This window comes from Orbicella faveolata, unplaced genomic scaffold, assembly GCF_042242905.1.
Source record: "Orbicella faveolata isolate gen_17 unplaced genomic scaffold, um_ofav_v1 contig_35, whole genome shotgun sequence".
Classification (NCBI taxonomy): Eukaryota; Metazoa; Cnidaria; class Anthozoa; order Scleractinia; family Merulinidae; genus Orbicella; species Orbicella faveolata.
Window position 1 is genome coordinate 21,574,996 of NW_028301564.1, and position 15,425 is coordinate 21,590,420.

A 15,425-nucleotide genomic window follows, 5' to 3' on the forward strand; every position below is an offset into this window, starting at 1 on the left:
AACACATTTTTTTCACTTGGCCTTGTCAGAGATATCACAACCAAATAGCAAAAGCTAAGTATAGTTGTAAAATTAACTCGAAAATATGCAGATTACAGGTTAGGCCTAACAGTCTGATATCATCATGATTTGTTAACACTAAATCGCGAGCGAGCGAGTCTTCGTTCCTCGAGATGTTTTATTTGCTTTTCCCCTCTTGGTAAAAGCACACATCACATCTAGTTCTTGTGCCACGGCACCATAGGACACACATGTATAATGGGGGTTCTGGATCAGACAAATCTCGGCCTTATAAGACGCTCGGCGTCTTGGAGCCTAAGTTGTTTGAGTCCAGAACCCCCATTATACATGTGTGTTAACTGCCCGCGATTGTTGATCTAGGATTATTTTCCAATTGAACAAGGGGAATGTCTTGACATAGAAAAGCTATGGCCGCGTCAAGGTCTTCATCTGATGTGATAGAGATGTTTTACGGTCCTATCTGGCGCGAAGAGAACGCGAGACTTCAGCCCCCTATAAGGCCCACCAGGGATTTTGATTTTCAGTTGGCAAGAACCAACTTCAACGAATGGCTTCGTGTGTGGAAAATAACAGTTCCAGAAGCCTATAAATTCAAAGCAGACCTTCTGTTTTTAACAGAGACAACGCGGCAACAGTAAATAGCGTATTTCGCCGATTCATTGATGAAGTCAAAGGTGAAATAGAAGCCTGGTCTCAAAGAGGCTCAGGCTGGGCGGTAGAAGGCGTCTTGGAAGCCTTCGTTAATTTCGCCCAATACCAGCCCTTTCGTGGAGGCAGTTACATGCCGCTGCCCAAAAAGCTACAAAACAAAAAAGCGATCATCAACGTCCAAAACCGGGACAACAAGTGCTTGAGATGGGCGCTGCGTGCGCCGCTGTTCCCACCGACCGATAGGAACAACGTATCAAGACCGTCAAGATACCCCACAGAAGACGGGCTGAATTTTACAGGAATAGACTTCCCAACGCCCGCATCACAGATAAATAAGCTAGAAAAACAAAACCCGCATCTGGCTAGAAGCGTGTTTGGCTGGGAAAAAGAGCGCGTGATCGTGCATAGGCTCAGCGAAAAAGAGGGAAGCCTCCCGAGAATCAACTTGATGTTGATACAGAACAACGAAAAATCCCATTATACCTTCGTGAGAAGGTTGAAACCTTTGTTGTATGACCAAAGAAGGCATAACAGCGGCAAACATTTCTGCGAAAGCTGCCTGCACGTTTACACGACAGCGGAGCTGCTGGAAAGGCACAAACCCGAATGCATGGGGCAGCTGAAAAGGCCGGCGAGGACAGAGCTGCCCAAAGATGGCGAAAACAAGGTGAAGTTCAGGAACCACTACAAGCAGATGAAAGCGCCGTTCATGGTTTACGCCAACTTTGAGTCTTTGATAAGGAAGACACATGGCTGCGCTAAAAAAGGTCAGGCGACGATCAAAACAGAGGTCCACGAGCCCTGCGGTTTTTTGTACATAATCGTGAAAAGCGACGGCCAGACGTACGGCCCGTTCGTGTACGTTCCTAGACACATCACCGAGCGGTTTGTATACGCAAATCCGTAGGTGTCGTTTTTTGCGAAATGCAGAATTGTATCTAGGTATGTATACAGGTATACTTGATTGTACTGTTAAACTCCCTGAAGAAGTGTGCGCTAGTCACACGAAACGCATAGGAGAAAATAAAAAAGTTTTACAACTCAAGTAGTTCGCAGACGTGCTGCTCACTGGTTTTACTTTTAAAAAAAATCTCCTGATGCAGGCCATGGTGCGGGTGCAGAAAAGAGGAAGCTGCTCCTGAAGAAAGGGATTTGTCCTTGCGCATACATGGACAGCTTTGAAAGGTTCGCCGAGACAGAGCTCCCGGCCAAAGTAGAGTTCTTCTCGAAGCTAGCCTGAAAAGGGATAACAGACGAAGAGTACGCCCACGCGAAGAAGGTCTGGGCCGAGTTCGGATGCAAAACCGTCCGCGACTATCACGATCTATACGTGAAAACCGACGTCGTGCTGCTGGCAGATGTGTTCGAAAACTTCCGAAAAGTCTGCATGAGGAGGTACGGGCTAGATCCAGCACATTATTACACAGCCCCCGTTTTGAGCTGGGACGCGCTGCTGAAAAAGACCAGCGTAGAGCTAGAGCTTTTGACCGACCTGGACATGCACCTGTTCATCGAAAAAGGCATGCGGGGCGGCATCTCAATGGCGAGCAAGCGGTACGCGAAGGCCCACAACCCGCGGGCGGCCGACTACGACCTCGCCAAGCCTTCTAAATTCATCACGTACCTGGACGCGAACAATCTGTACGGCTGGGCAATGAGCCTGCCGCTGCCCAAAGGAGGCTTCAAGTGGAAGAGAGTGATGCCCACGCAAGAGTAAATTATGAAACTGAAAGAAAACCTGAAGAAAGTGGTCTTGGAGGTGGACCTGGAGTATCCGGAGGAGCTCCACGAATCCCACAACAGCTATCCTCTTGCGCCAGAGAAAAAGGCAGTAGGGGTGGAGAAGATGTCAGAGTATCAAAAAAGAATGATGGACGATCTGGGGCTGGACTTCCCGAAAAGCGAGAAACTGGTGCTCACGCTGGAGGAAAAAAGCAATTACGTCGTCCATTACAAGAACCTGCAGTTTTATCACGACCAGGAGCCGTGGATGGAGCCCTACATCCAGATGAACACGGAGTTCAGGAAAGAAGCGATGAGCGAATTCGAGACCAACTTCTACAAACTGATGAACAACTCGGTGTTCGGCAAAACGATGGAAAACCTGAGAAACTACGTCGACGTGAAGATTGTCCGCAGCTGGGAGACCGACAAGAGCCGCCGCCTGGTGCCTAGCCCCTCGTATACGAGGCACGAGATACGCGGAAACGACCTGGCGAGCATCCACATGTACAAAACGCGGCTGCTCTTGGACAAGCCGATCTACACCGGCATGACGATCTTAGAGAACAGCAAGATTTTGATGTACGCCTTCTTCTACAACCAGATGAAAGCCCGATATGGGCAAAAGTGCGAGCTGATCTACACAGACACCGACAGCCTGCTCATGGAAATAGAGACGGACGACGTCTACAGAGACATGGCGGAAGACCTGGTCCTGTATGATACAAGCAATTATCCCAAAGAGTACCCGCTCTACAGCAGCAAAAACAAAAAGGTGCTGGGGAAGATGAAAGACGAGTGCGCGGGAAGGGTGATCGATGAAGCGGTGGCTATACGGCCAAAAATGTATTCGATCATAGAAGAAAAAGAAAAAAATATCAAGAAAGCCAAGGGAGTAAAAAAGAACGTGGTAGAAAAAGAGATCCAGCATGAGCAATACAAAGAGGCACTGTTCGAGAAAAAGTAGTTCTGGCACGGGATGAACATCATGTGAAGCGAGGGCCACGAGATCTACGGCATGCGCGTGAACAAGGTGTCGCTGTCGGAGTTCGACACAAAGCGGTGGATAGGAGACGACGGCGTGCACACGCTGGCATACGGGCACAAAGACATCATCAGGCACGGACGCACGGCTGTGTATTTGGAAACACAACCAACAGTTCTTCGCGAACAAAGCCGCGCTTAGGCCCGTCAGACAAATAATAGACAACAGACTCTTTCGGACTCTCTTTTCCGATAAGACTAGTGACTTCGCCGTTAAGAGCGGCAACAACGTCGGGGAGCCTTTTTACCCACGCGGTCGACCGCTGGCCCGCAGGCAAGAGCATTTCTACGCCATACTGATGCCAAGCAAGCGCTCGGCGAGCGTGCGATTGAAAAGTTCAACGATAGCCTGGTCTCTGTGAATGTCAGAGCGCCCACGGCGAATGGTTGTTTTGTGGTTTTCCATTTCTTTGGTCACGCTTTCCATGAACTCGCGCCCAGGGTCGACCTGCAGCAGCTGAGACCACGTCAAAGGGCTGCGGTTGTAAATCGACTGAAAAGCTGGGATGATAAAAGTCAGCTAAGCGAGGCTCTTTGGGCGGGGCGATTTGCTTGTCCGGGTGGGCCTGGTTATAGAGTTTGAACGCGTAATCGGTGTTCATGAAGTTCTGCTTCGCCTGTTCTTTGATTTCTCTCTTGGTTTCGATCCAATCAAGAAGCTTGGTGCGGTCGCGCGTGTATTTAACCATGGCGGCCTGGCGGCCATGCCGCATTTTTTTCTTCCAAGGCCGCCTTCCCGCTATCGCCAGACAAATATTTGGCAAGATTGTTACCGCCAGTAAAAACAGCTGCGTTAAGAATAGCGCCCCCGATCACCATCACAATGTTCACCATTGTTAAAATCTACATATCTTTTTTCTAAACCGAGGTCGGGAGGATCTTTTTGTCTTAAAGGTAATCTTTGAGTGCAATGCTACCTGCCAAGACAGCCGTAAATTTTACATAGTTCATGGCGCTGCCGCTTGGGTCAGCGGTAAAGTTCTCTTTCACCACCCTTTTCGCGATCTAGCCGATGCCGGCGGTTAAGCCGGTAAGAACGGCCGCATCCATGATCGATTTAACGAGCTTGTTGTCCGATATCGTATAAGGTGCGTCTTTTTTCTTTTCAAATGTCAATCCATTGGCCGGATTCGTATTCCTTGGCTCGGCCGCTGCGTATCCACAGCAGTGGAAGCAGAGGCTTGGGGCTCAGGATTGCTTCCACTAGTGGAAGCAGGGGCGGGTTGCTGTGGCGTGAAAACCATTTTTAACTCTTCGTGTTTGTAGTAAATTCCAATGACAGAAACCGTAATGCTGATTATACTGAGCCATGGGGTCGCGCTGATAACGTTTTTCGTATCTTCAGTCGGCTCTTTGTTTGGTAGCGCCCTGGGAGGTTTGTTTGGCTGGGTTGGAACAAAGCCCGCGGCTTCAGCAGCTTTTTTCTGTGCTTCGCGCGCCTGTTTGGTTCTCGCAGCGACGGCTTTGCCCTGCAGTCACCCGATTCGGGTTTTTTTCTTTCACAGGTGCGGTAGTTGGCATTTTTGAAGTCACCTGCTCTCGTGTGTCGACTGGAGGCTATGTTTGCTGCGTAGCGGGTGTTGGCTCGACTCGAGTGTTTTCTGAATCTGCCAATATTTTAGTCAACAAAAATATTTAATTGAGAATTGCTGGGTAATGCTTACTAATTATTCAGCACGGCTTGTTGAGCAATCAGCAGTTTGCTCAACAAGTTTGGACGCGGGTACTTCATCAAGCGGATAGCCGTCTACATCACGAGAAGGGTGGCTCGGTGGACTGAAATCGATACGTTTTGTCGTGATCAGCGCCGCATTGACCACCGCGAGCAGCCGTCCACATCTCAAGGCAGGGCCGCCTGCCAGGGCAAATAGCTCTTTAGTTATTATGTAATCATTTTTCAGCTCATTCTGCAAAGCGTCGGCATCTTTGACCCGCACCACCAAGCCGACCGCTTTCGTGGCCAACATCAGGAAACTTTCAATCAAAGTTTCAGTGGTCTTGGTGCCAACGTACGTCTCATACCTTTTGTAGTGCTTTTCAACCTCTTTGTCAGTAAAGCGCTTGACCTGCTCGTGTGCTCAGGCGCAAGCCAACGGCTTCTTTTGCTGTGCCTGTGGAAACAAGAATCGTTAACTGTTCCCGCCTGGCCGGGATGTCTGGCTGGACAAGAGCGGGGCCGGTGGAAGCACCTGAGGGCTCGGTTTCCATCATCTCCATGACTTCTACAAAAGCTTTGGCTTCATCAGCGTCCATCTCTCGTCTGTGCGCTGTTTTTCTAATTCGAAAATTCGATCCCGTAAGGCGGGCGCAGAGAAAACATGAGGTGGGAGAACGGGCGCTCTTTCAGCCTTGCAATCAGCTGCTTGAGGGCGTCTTGCCGAAGGGGTGTAAAACAGCACGATGGCCGCCACATTTTCATGGAACGTCTTCGCGATGCTGGAGAGCTGCTGGGTCAACACCCATGCGCTGAGGTTCGCGAGGTGGGCAGAAAAGCTGAGTTTCACGAGCTCACTGGTGCGCCCTTTCACGTCTTTGGAGGCCGCGTAGTCATCAAGCACTATCAGGGTGTTGGCGCCTTCAAAAACGAAACTCGCTATTTTCAACCAAAGCTCCACTTCCTGTTGCTCGCAGATGATGACAAACAGCCGCGGATCTCTCTCAGCGAAGCGGTAGAGGGTCTTGTTATAAGCGAACGTTGGGCAGATGAGCACGACGTAATCAAACCGGCCGCAAAAAGGGTCATAGTGCTGGTTCACGAGAAACTACGTTTTGCTTGAGTTGGTCGGCCCCACGATTAGCGCGTTGAAGGGAATATTGCCGGGATCCATGTTTGGACAATTCAAAACTGCACCGATTCTGGCTGTCTGTCCATGATGTTAAACTGGGAGTCAGAGATCAAGAAGATATGGCAGTTCACGTTTTCCGAGCCGGGGGTCTTCCGCTCGATTTCCAGCTGGACGCCGTCGGTGGTGTTCACAAGCTGCGTGCCGCTGCCGTGCATCGTCTGGTCGGCCATGGAGCGCAGATCGATCAGCAGCCCGAACCGGTTGTCGGTGTAGACCTTTTGTGGAGTCATGTGTTCGGTTTCGCTTTTTTCTTTCACAAAGAAGAGGCTGGCTTCGGTCCACATGTCCTTGCTTTCGATGCCTTCGTTGTGCAGCATGTTCGGCGAGCCGTTGATTGTGACGCTGACTTTCGTGATGTCAGGGAAGATGAATTTTTCCGAGTCCTGGCCGCCTACGGCATAGGGCTCCACGAAAAGCAAGAGGATCCCTTTCATGGACCGTCTCTGGGCGTCGACTTTGCTGTTCAGCCGCGAGGTCGTCTCTTTTTTGAAGGTCACGACTTTGTGGCGCATCACGTGGTCATAAGCGAACTCTTTGCCGACCTCATACACGCTGAGCGCCTCGGCTCCGAGGAATTTCGTGCGTATCATTTCGTACTCGAACTGGATGTTAGTCAGCTTGTATTTCAGCTTGGTGGGGTCCGAGCCCCTGACCACCTGTGAAACGGTGGCGAGCGTCATTTCCAACATGAGATCGTTGTACAGGGCCTGGGGGTAGAAAACGCCGTGGCCGGTTAAGATCTGGTGGTCGAGCCTGATGCAGTACTTGCTTCCGAAGATCTCGTTCAGCTTGTTTTCAGCGGCGACGCCCGAAGTTTTCTCGTCTCCGGCTTTGGAGCGTATCTTGCACAAGTCTTCGCTCTGGATCCCCTCTGGCACCATGTTGTCGCGCCGTTCGACCGGGAGGAACAGGTCCTCGAACGTGTTGTAGATGTCGAACCCCACCGTGTCTTGCGTGGCGTTCTGAACGAGGAAGTTGTTGGCGTGCCCGCCCTCCAGGTCGACGTTAAAGCGCAGCGCCAGCGAGCCTGGCACCAGCATCTCGTATTCGTTCAGCTTGGGCACCGAAACGTACAGGGTGCCGCCGGGGAAGGCTTCGGTGCGGCCGAAGGTGATGCGTTTGACGGCGCGCGGCGCCTTCATGGCCCGCAAAGATTTCGCCATGTATATCGGAAGCAGCACGTCTGGAATTTCGCCCGGTTTTTTGTCTTCATCGTCATACATCTCGGCCGCCGTATAACCAGCCAAGATTATTTTCTAATTTAAAAAACGCGCGCTTGAGATATACTGGCTCAAATGGCAGAAGGCGGTTTTGAAAACCCTAGCTATGAGGAAGATTATGAAGAAAAACAAGCTGGTGCCATAAACTTTTTATACCGAGACCTCTTTTGGTGGAAGACGGGACGTCTCAACAGAAGGGATTGAAGCAAGACTGGACGCTTTAAGAAAAAAGGACACGGGGCTGCTGGACATGACCAAAATCGAGCTTCAGACGGTCGTTTTAAGCGAAGCAGGTAAACAAAAAGAAATTCTACGAGTCAAAAGTCTGATCAAAACCCGGTACCCCGATGCCGAAGTCGACAAACTAATTATCAGATTTTCTAGAAAAAAACTGAAACAGGTCGTGGTGGTGGGGCCAAAGAGGAGAGAGACCAGAATAGCTTTAGACGACGGCAGCGGTTTACAGAAAAGCTTTTTAAACCAGACTTTCGTCAAAAAGGTTCTGAGGCCTACTGCCGGATCTATAATCAGTACAAAAAGCGCTGAAATTAGAAAACGGCAAAAAGAACTAAATGAAAAGCGAGAGCGAGAGTTACAAGAGAAACCAAGTTTAGAAGATAAAAAATGAAGAGATACTGGTCCTAAACCAACGGTTAAGTAAAGAGCAAGCAAAGAGCGATCAAATCAAAGATCAAGGGCCAGAATATGAATCAGTAATTAAAAGGAAGACACAACTGATCAAGAATTTAGAAAACGATTTCAAAAACAAGAAAAAAGAAAGTAAAGAACTTCAAAAAAAAGTGAAAAACCAAGAAAAGGAACAAGAAAAGATCGACCGCCTTGCATCAAGTATTGCGGAAGAACGAAAGTAAAAGAAATGCGCTGGAAGAAAGGCTGAACAGCACAAAACCGTTAATGACCTGAAAGAGCAAGAAGCCATATTCAACGGCTAAATGAAAAAGATCAGGCGATCATCAAAGATGACAACGCCGCATCCTGCGCCAAAGAAGCTACAGAAGAACGAGTGGCAGCAAGAAATAGAGAGCTCGCGCGTTTGCCAGCTCAGATGGAGGCACGAGAAAGGGGGCGGCCTCTCTCAGAAAGAATCAAAGACATTTTCAAAAAATACCACGTGACGGTAACGGCCGTCCTTCTCGCTGCCGGGGTCACGATCGGGCGGTCGTGGGCACGGTTACTAAGGCTTTGGCAGCCACCGGCAAAGCTTTGGGAGCCGGCCTCAAAGAAATAGGCACGAAGCTTGGTTCGATGCTGCCCGGGCTGATCGGCCAGGTTTCTTTTCAGAACCGTGGGGCAGGTGGTCAGCTATCTCGCCGAGCACACCTGGCTGCTGATCCTTGCCGCGGTGGCATTTTTATTCCAAAAATATATCAAAAAGCGGCGTTAACGCGCTGCCATGAATAGCAACGCCGCCAGCCCTACCACACCTATAATGACGGCACTTTTGTTGATTTCGTATTGTGGCGTTTTGTCTTTTTCCAGGGGCAATGAACGAGTGCTTTCACTTGTGGAAGCAAAAGCTGATTCAGCCCGTGGTTGCGGCCTTGCCGCAGCCTATTGTTGCGGCCTTGTCGCAGCCTGTACTGCTTTGTGCATCGGGTTGGAAGGGTGGCTGTTTGACGGGTTGATTTTTGATGGACCGCCTCCCATGAGTTTAAGCGCGGCTCTTTTTGTGCCTGGGTTTACCTCGTTGTTTATGCCGAGTTTCATTCCGGCGACGGCCTGTTTCAGCTTGTTGTCGTAGCCGATCGTGCTTTTGGTGTTGATTATTATTCGCGCGGGCATCAGCCACGCCCAAGGGCAAACCGCTAGGTTGAGCCTTACCTTCGCTTCATCCACCGCCAGCTGGTACCTTTGCACGCTCTGTGCCAGGCCGGGCTGTCTGATCGCGTCTTCCATCAGAACCAGAAACTCGCTCTGGGCTTCTTTCGCCCGGCCGCCTTGGCCAAGAATACTGCTGCGCACGTTGACCTGCGCGCCCAAGATGCAGTACACGAACGCTTCGATTGACTAGTTTATGCGCCCCAGACCTGCCTGCGTCAGCCCTGGGGCTGTGTTTGGGGCAAACCAGTCAAACTGGGGCACGGCATCAGGCTCTATGTAGTAAATCAGGTTTCCTTTGATTGCTTTCCCGCCTTCATCACTGAATTTATTGAACCCTGGGTAAGCGTTTTTTGTTTTCATTGGGCAGCCTGACACATAAAAGTATATGATTCCAAGCCCGTGTTTTGTGTGAAGCGAAAATTGCTCGATGAATCTATGCCGAACTCATCTCATATTCTTTTGTATGAAGCCACGTCATAATGACTGTCGAATTTGTTGAATGTTGGATCGCCTGGCAAAGCGTTGATGCTCTGAATACCACCAAGCTGGTACAAAATGCGCCTGACCGTGAAATGCACGTGGAATTTATAAAACGCTCTTATTTGCGGCGGCAGTGCCAAGCCGCTGTCAAAGATTTCTCGAGAAATTCCACAACCTTGTGTCGCACAAAACACGGCGAAGTTGAGCTGTTGGGGCCAATATTTCATGTCGGGCCCGCCTAGCCACTTCTTGGATTCGGCCGCCGTGCTGTGCATGAGCTTGGTTTGTCGAAAGATTTCTCTGAAATTTGTCACGAAGAAGGCGTCTGGGGTCACGTAGATGTTTATGGTTTGGTTGAATATTTTTTTCAGGCTCGGCGCCGCTTTTGTGAAATCTACGGCTGGGATTGGTAGTGGCGTTTTGGTTTTCATGGGCGACAATTGATATGGAAAGCCTGCCACTCCTGCCAAACCAAGAGCGGCTTTCATTGACTGACTCCAAAAGCGCCTATCTGAACCGAACAAGCTTTGAAGCGCCCCCGGCCCTGCTTTGAAAAACATTTCGGCTGTGATGTTGCGCTTTTCATCAATATTTATTTGTGCCACGAATTGGTTTTTATCAGTATTCGGGAACCGTTGTGTGAATGCGGCCCACGCGCTTGTCTGGGCCGCGGCTTCTTTGGCTTTGGTATCGGGCCTTTGCGCCCATTTTTGAAATTCTTTGAACGCGACGCTATCCGTTTTGAATATGTTTTCTTTGTACAATACATCTTCTTCGAAGAAGAGAAATGGTCGTTCTTACGATTGTCGCGCAAAATAACGGAGAAACTGTGTACTTTGAGGAGCCGATCCCGAAGGTACATTTCATCAGACTCCTCTCATGCAGTTTGTACAATAGCTGGCACACTCTGGAAAACGAAGGTTCAGCTGAGTTGGGGGGCAAAGATGCTAAAGCTAAGCAGGTTTCTAAAATTCCTCCAGGGCATTACGCCTTAGAGAGCTTGGCAAAAAAAAAATAGACGTCCTGTTCGACAAATTTCATTACCGCCAAATAGAAACAGAAAGAAATCAACCTGTTGGCCAGCTTGTAATCAGAAATTTTGGGGGAGCACTAGTTACCCTTGATCGTGATTTAGCTAATTTGTTTGGTATTGGGCGTAAATTAGAAACTATAACACAGGTAAAACGGCTTACATCTCCAACGACGTGTTTTGTTCATTGCGATCTGATCGACAAAACCACAAACTTTTTAAACGGGAAGAGATCAGATGTTTTGGCTAGATTTGATATAAAAGGTTTGCCTTATGCCAAAGTAAGCTACGATTCTACCCCGCAACAGGTGTTGCGTGACTGCTCCACAGAGCCTATGTAAATAGCAGAACTGTCAGCGTCAAAGATGAACATGGCGAGCTCTTTAATTTCAAACGCATGCCTCTGGAATTTGAATTAGAAATTAATTAACGCTTTTTATACCATGTCGGCTGCGAACGAACTGCCTTCCGCTCCTCCTGTATGGTTGGCTATTTGTTTCAAAATTACAACAAGGTATACGGGGGTTTTTCTACCGCGTACACTTGTTTACATGCGTTACGTATGGGCTTTAAGCTCATATATATATGATCGTTTAGATCGCGTATATACGCATTTTTAAAGGGCCACATATTTGCGTAAACTCAAGCGCGGGGATATGCGAAATAAATGCCCAAATATACGTGTCCTACAAAGACCCATATATACGCGTACTAAAATGCGCGTATATGCGGGGCTCGTAAATTACGTCGTATATGCTAGCACGAAATGTGCCTTTTGAGAGAATGGCTGTTCGTGTATGATAGCAATGAAAATTACTTCAACCAGATATCGTCAATATGGCAGTAGAGGTAAAATGCCTTGTCTTGGTCTATCTCCTATTTAATGTTTGTTACTGCAGCTCTCCAGTGACTGAACTTCTAGAAACAGTTATGCGTCTTTTGAATGACTGTTCAAGATTTTATCCTCACGCTGATCATAACACGGCAGAGAAGTTGATCGTTCGTCGTGAAGTTGCTGTGGATTCTGTTCACCGTTTAGTTATTCATTGGACAGAGGTGCCCAAGCGAATGCTGAGAGAGTTCTGCCTCTTGAACTGCTGGTGAGACAAATTCAATACTTACTACATAGACGGAAAATGTTTGTAGTAAGAGCAGATTCATGTACCTCAGTACGCCCCATAACGCTTTGCCAACTGTATGGACTATCAGCTTCTAATGGAAGAGTGTGTCGTCCAGCCTATAAAATATCAATACCTATCGAGGGAACGTTCTTAAGAAAAAGAATATGCTTTACTTGGTCCCAGGTATCAAGATTAGCCACTCTTTGGCGTAGAGTTAGAAACATTCAGTCATTCTCCAGTCGATGTTATTATACGATTTAGACGAACTGATCATTCGGGAAATAAGACTGACGTGGGTTTCCCAATTCTGGTATCAGTATCAAGCTGGGTCATTTGTGTAATATTATGAAGACACAAACGGAGTAAGACGAAATACACTTTACTCGAACTCGACACGATTACAACTGAACTTCAAGCTATAACAGAATACTAAATAAACTAAAGCACCGCGGGAACAGGTCCCTAGAGGCACATGCTAATGCATATTATAACAATTTGTGAAGTAGAAATATCTATGTTTAGCGTCAGCGTGTAAGGGAAAGTTTTTTCGAACTGACCCAGCAGGGCCTACGAGGTGGTTGAATACCCTCACAGGGCGTGTTTAATTCTGCTGCGACTGGGCTCGCTCTCTTCTTATTTGCTGTGCAAAGTTATGGATTGCCCTTTAGAGTGTGTTCAGACGAAGGGGATGAAAATTAAGGGGTAGGAAGAGCTATGCTATGGCACAGGGGATTTAATAGGGGAAGCAAAATTGCTGGGTTGTCTGTACACACCCAGTGAATTGAGTGTTTCTGGGGAGAAGTCTTCATTGGAGTCGGTCAGTTCTACTACACCCTGTTCTACCAGATGGAAGAAAATGGCATCCTGGAATCGACCATCAAAATCGATCTGTTCTGTTTGCATTACATATTTCTTTCCAGAATTAACACCCAGTTAAACCTCCTGGTTAAGGCAATAATAATCTTGTACGCACAGAGGGCCACTGGACTCCTCAACAAATGTGGGTGTACACAGTGATTTCATAAGATAAATGTAATACTGGAAATACTAGCTGTCAGGGACACATTTGATGATAACACCCAACCAGATGAATTAACTGGTGAAGACTCATAGGACTTACACTAAAATCACCTTCTGTTTCCTAAAACTCCCCTTGAGATAATGATATTTCATAGGCTGGACAACCCACTCTTCCATTAAAGGCTGATACAGTTGGCAAAGCCCTAATGGGAGGACTGAGGTGCATGAAACTGCTTTTAATGCAAACATTTCCCATCTAAGTAGTAAATGTTGCATTTGTCTCACCAGCGATTCTAGAGGTCGTATCCTCTCAGCATTCGCTTGGGCACCTCTGTCCAATGAATCAACTAAACGATGTACAGAATAATCCACAGTAACTTCACGACAATCAGCGTGAGGACAAAATCTTGAACAGTCATTCAAAAGACGCATAACTGTTTCTAGAAGTTCAGTCACTGGAGAGCTGCAGTAACAAAAATTACATAGCAAATAGATCAAAACAAGGCATTTTACCACTGCCGCCATCTAAGTTAAAGTAATTTTCATTGCTATCATACACGAACAGCCATTCTCTCAAAAGGCACATTTCGTGCTAGCATATACAACGTAATTTACGAGACCCGTATATACGCGCATTTTAGCACGCGTATATTTGGGCCTTGTAGGACGCGTATATTTGGGCATTTATTTCGGATATCCCCGCGCTTGAGTTTACGCAAATATGTGGCCCTTTAAAAATGCGTATATACGCGATCTAAATGGTCATATATACAGTCTTAAAACCCATACGTAACGTATGTAAACAAGTGTACGCGGCAGAAAAACCCGCGTATAACCTGTTGTAATTTTGAAACGAATGGCCAACCATACTCCTGAAAGCTCTAGCTGAAAATTTCCGTTTGCAAAAGATCGACGAGATAGCCAAAGTTTTGGGCCACGAGGTCGGCCACTATCGCCTCGTTGCGAAAAAATACAAACGGGCAAAAACATTTGTTAATTGGAGTGCTGCGGGCTCCAGTGTTCTGTCGGCAGCGTTTTCAAGGGCAAGCTTTGGTTCGGCTCTGTCTGTGGTTGGCCTGCCGGCCACAATTCCATTAGGTGGCGCTGGCGGCTGTTTCGCTCTCGTTTCTTCAGGTCTAATAGTCGCCAGCAGAAAACTTGATGCGAAAATTACAAGCATCAAGAGATTACCATCCTCGCCGTCGCCAAACGTGACACAATCAGCAGGCTCTTATCCAAAGCTTTGAATAACAACGCCGTGTCCGCCCACGAGTTTGACATCATTCTTTCCGAGTTTCAGCAGTACAACGTCCTGAAGGGACAAGTCCGAGCCAAGCTGCTTCGCCAACCGTCGAGCAGAAAGATTGTTAATGTTGAAAAACTGGAGAAAGATATTTGCGGCAAAGTTGAAGCGGAATTAATAAAAAAAATAACCTACCCCGCCGCTTCGAATTGACATTTGAAAACACAGTTTCATTTGCATGTTATAAAAACATGATTTTCAGTTTCCACTTGATCGTTTTTCTCGTGAATGATTGTCACGCCTGAGTGGCAGAGGAACGTGCGTGATATAACACGCGAAGTTGTTGACGCGCTTCCGTTTGTTTAAGGCCTTCAGACTACAGCTTCCAGTTGCGCATTCCTCTTGGCTTCAGTGAAAGCTGGTTGCATTCCTCTTGGCTTCAGTTGAAGCCATCAGGAATTTTCAAAGCCATCAGGAATGTTGAAGCCAAGAGGAATTTTACAGGCAGATTTCAACTTTTTGCCCACAGTTTGTTAGAATACGGCATTTCTTCTCGGCCTGGTCAATAAAAATGAACTTTTCACCTTTTTTCTAGGAAAAATCGGGCACAAAACGCGGTAAAACAAAGAGCTTCCACTAGAGCGAAAAAAATAAACAGCTGATTGCCCCAGGGCAAATATTACACGCTAGACATGCATGTCTCTGTTTACATTTCTTTTGACAAGAGAATATTGGCGACCTCTTGTGGGTTCATCCGTTCCATCTCATCAACAACATCAGCGGGTAAAAATAATAAAATTTTATCATCATTCAGCATTCCAAAGCGCCACCACTTATTTCCTCCTCTATCTCTTGGGTATTTGAAAATTTCTGGCTTCTTTTGGCTTTGATTAACTGGCCCTCTTCTTCCGCGGCCCATATTTTATACCTAAGACCCGCCAATCTTCAATTGCTTTCTTTTTTGTCAAGGCCGAAAGCTAGCCTCGTCACAGCGATCGCTATCCTCGCAGCCAAAAACCCTGCTCCAAAAGCAGCAAAGCTTCTTAAAATTTTGTTAGAATCTTCGAGCTCTTCTAAGCAGGTGTACGTTTCTTCGAGGGCTTCATTTACCTCGTTACATCTTTCGTCAAAATCGGCTGTCAGTTCCTCGTGGGTGCGGATGGCGGCCATTTATAGCAAAACCCT

General features: G+C 47.5%; 1 protein-coding gene across 1 annotated transcript; it reads left to right on the top strand.

Moving 5' to 3' along the window:
- Positions 1-628: 628 nt before the first annotated feature.
- Positions 629-1,579, top strand: LOC110056535 (uncharacterized). The gene has a single exon (XM_020763040.2). It carries the CDS (start codon positions 803-805, stop codon positions 1,577-1,579), a length of 777 nt encoding a protein of 258 aa, XP_020618699.2. The 5' UTR covers positions 629-802.
- The last annotated feature ends 13,846 nt before the right edge of the window (positions 1,580-15,425 follow it).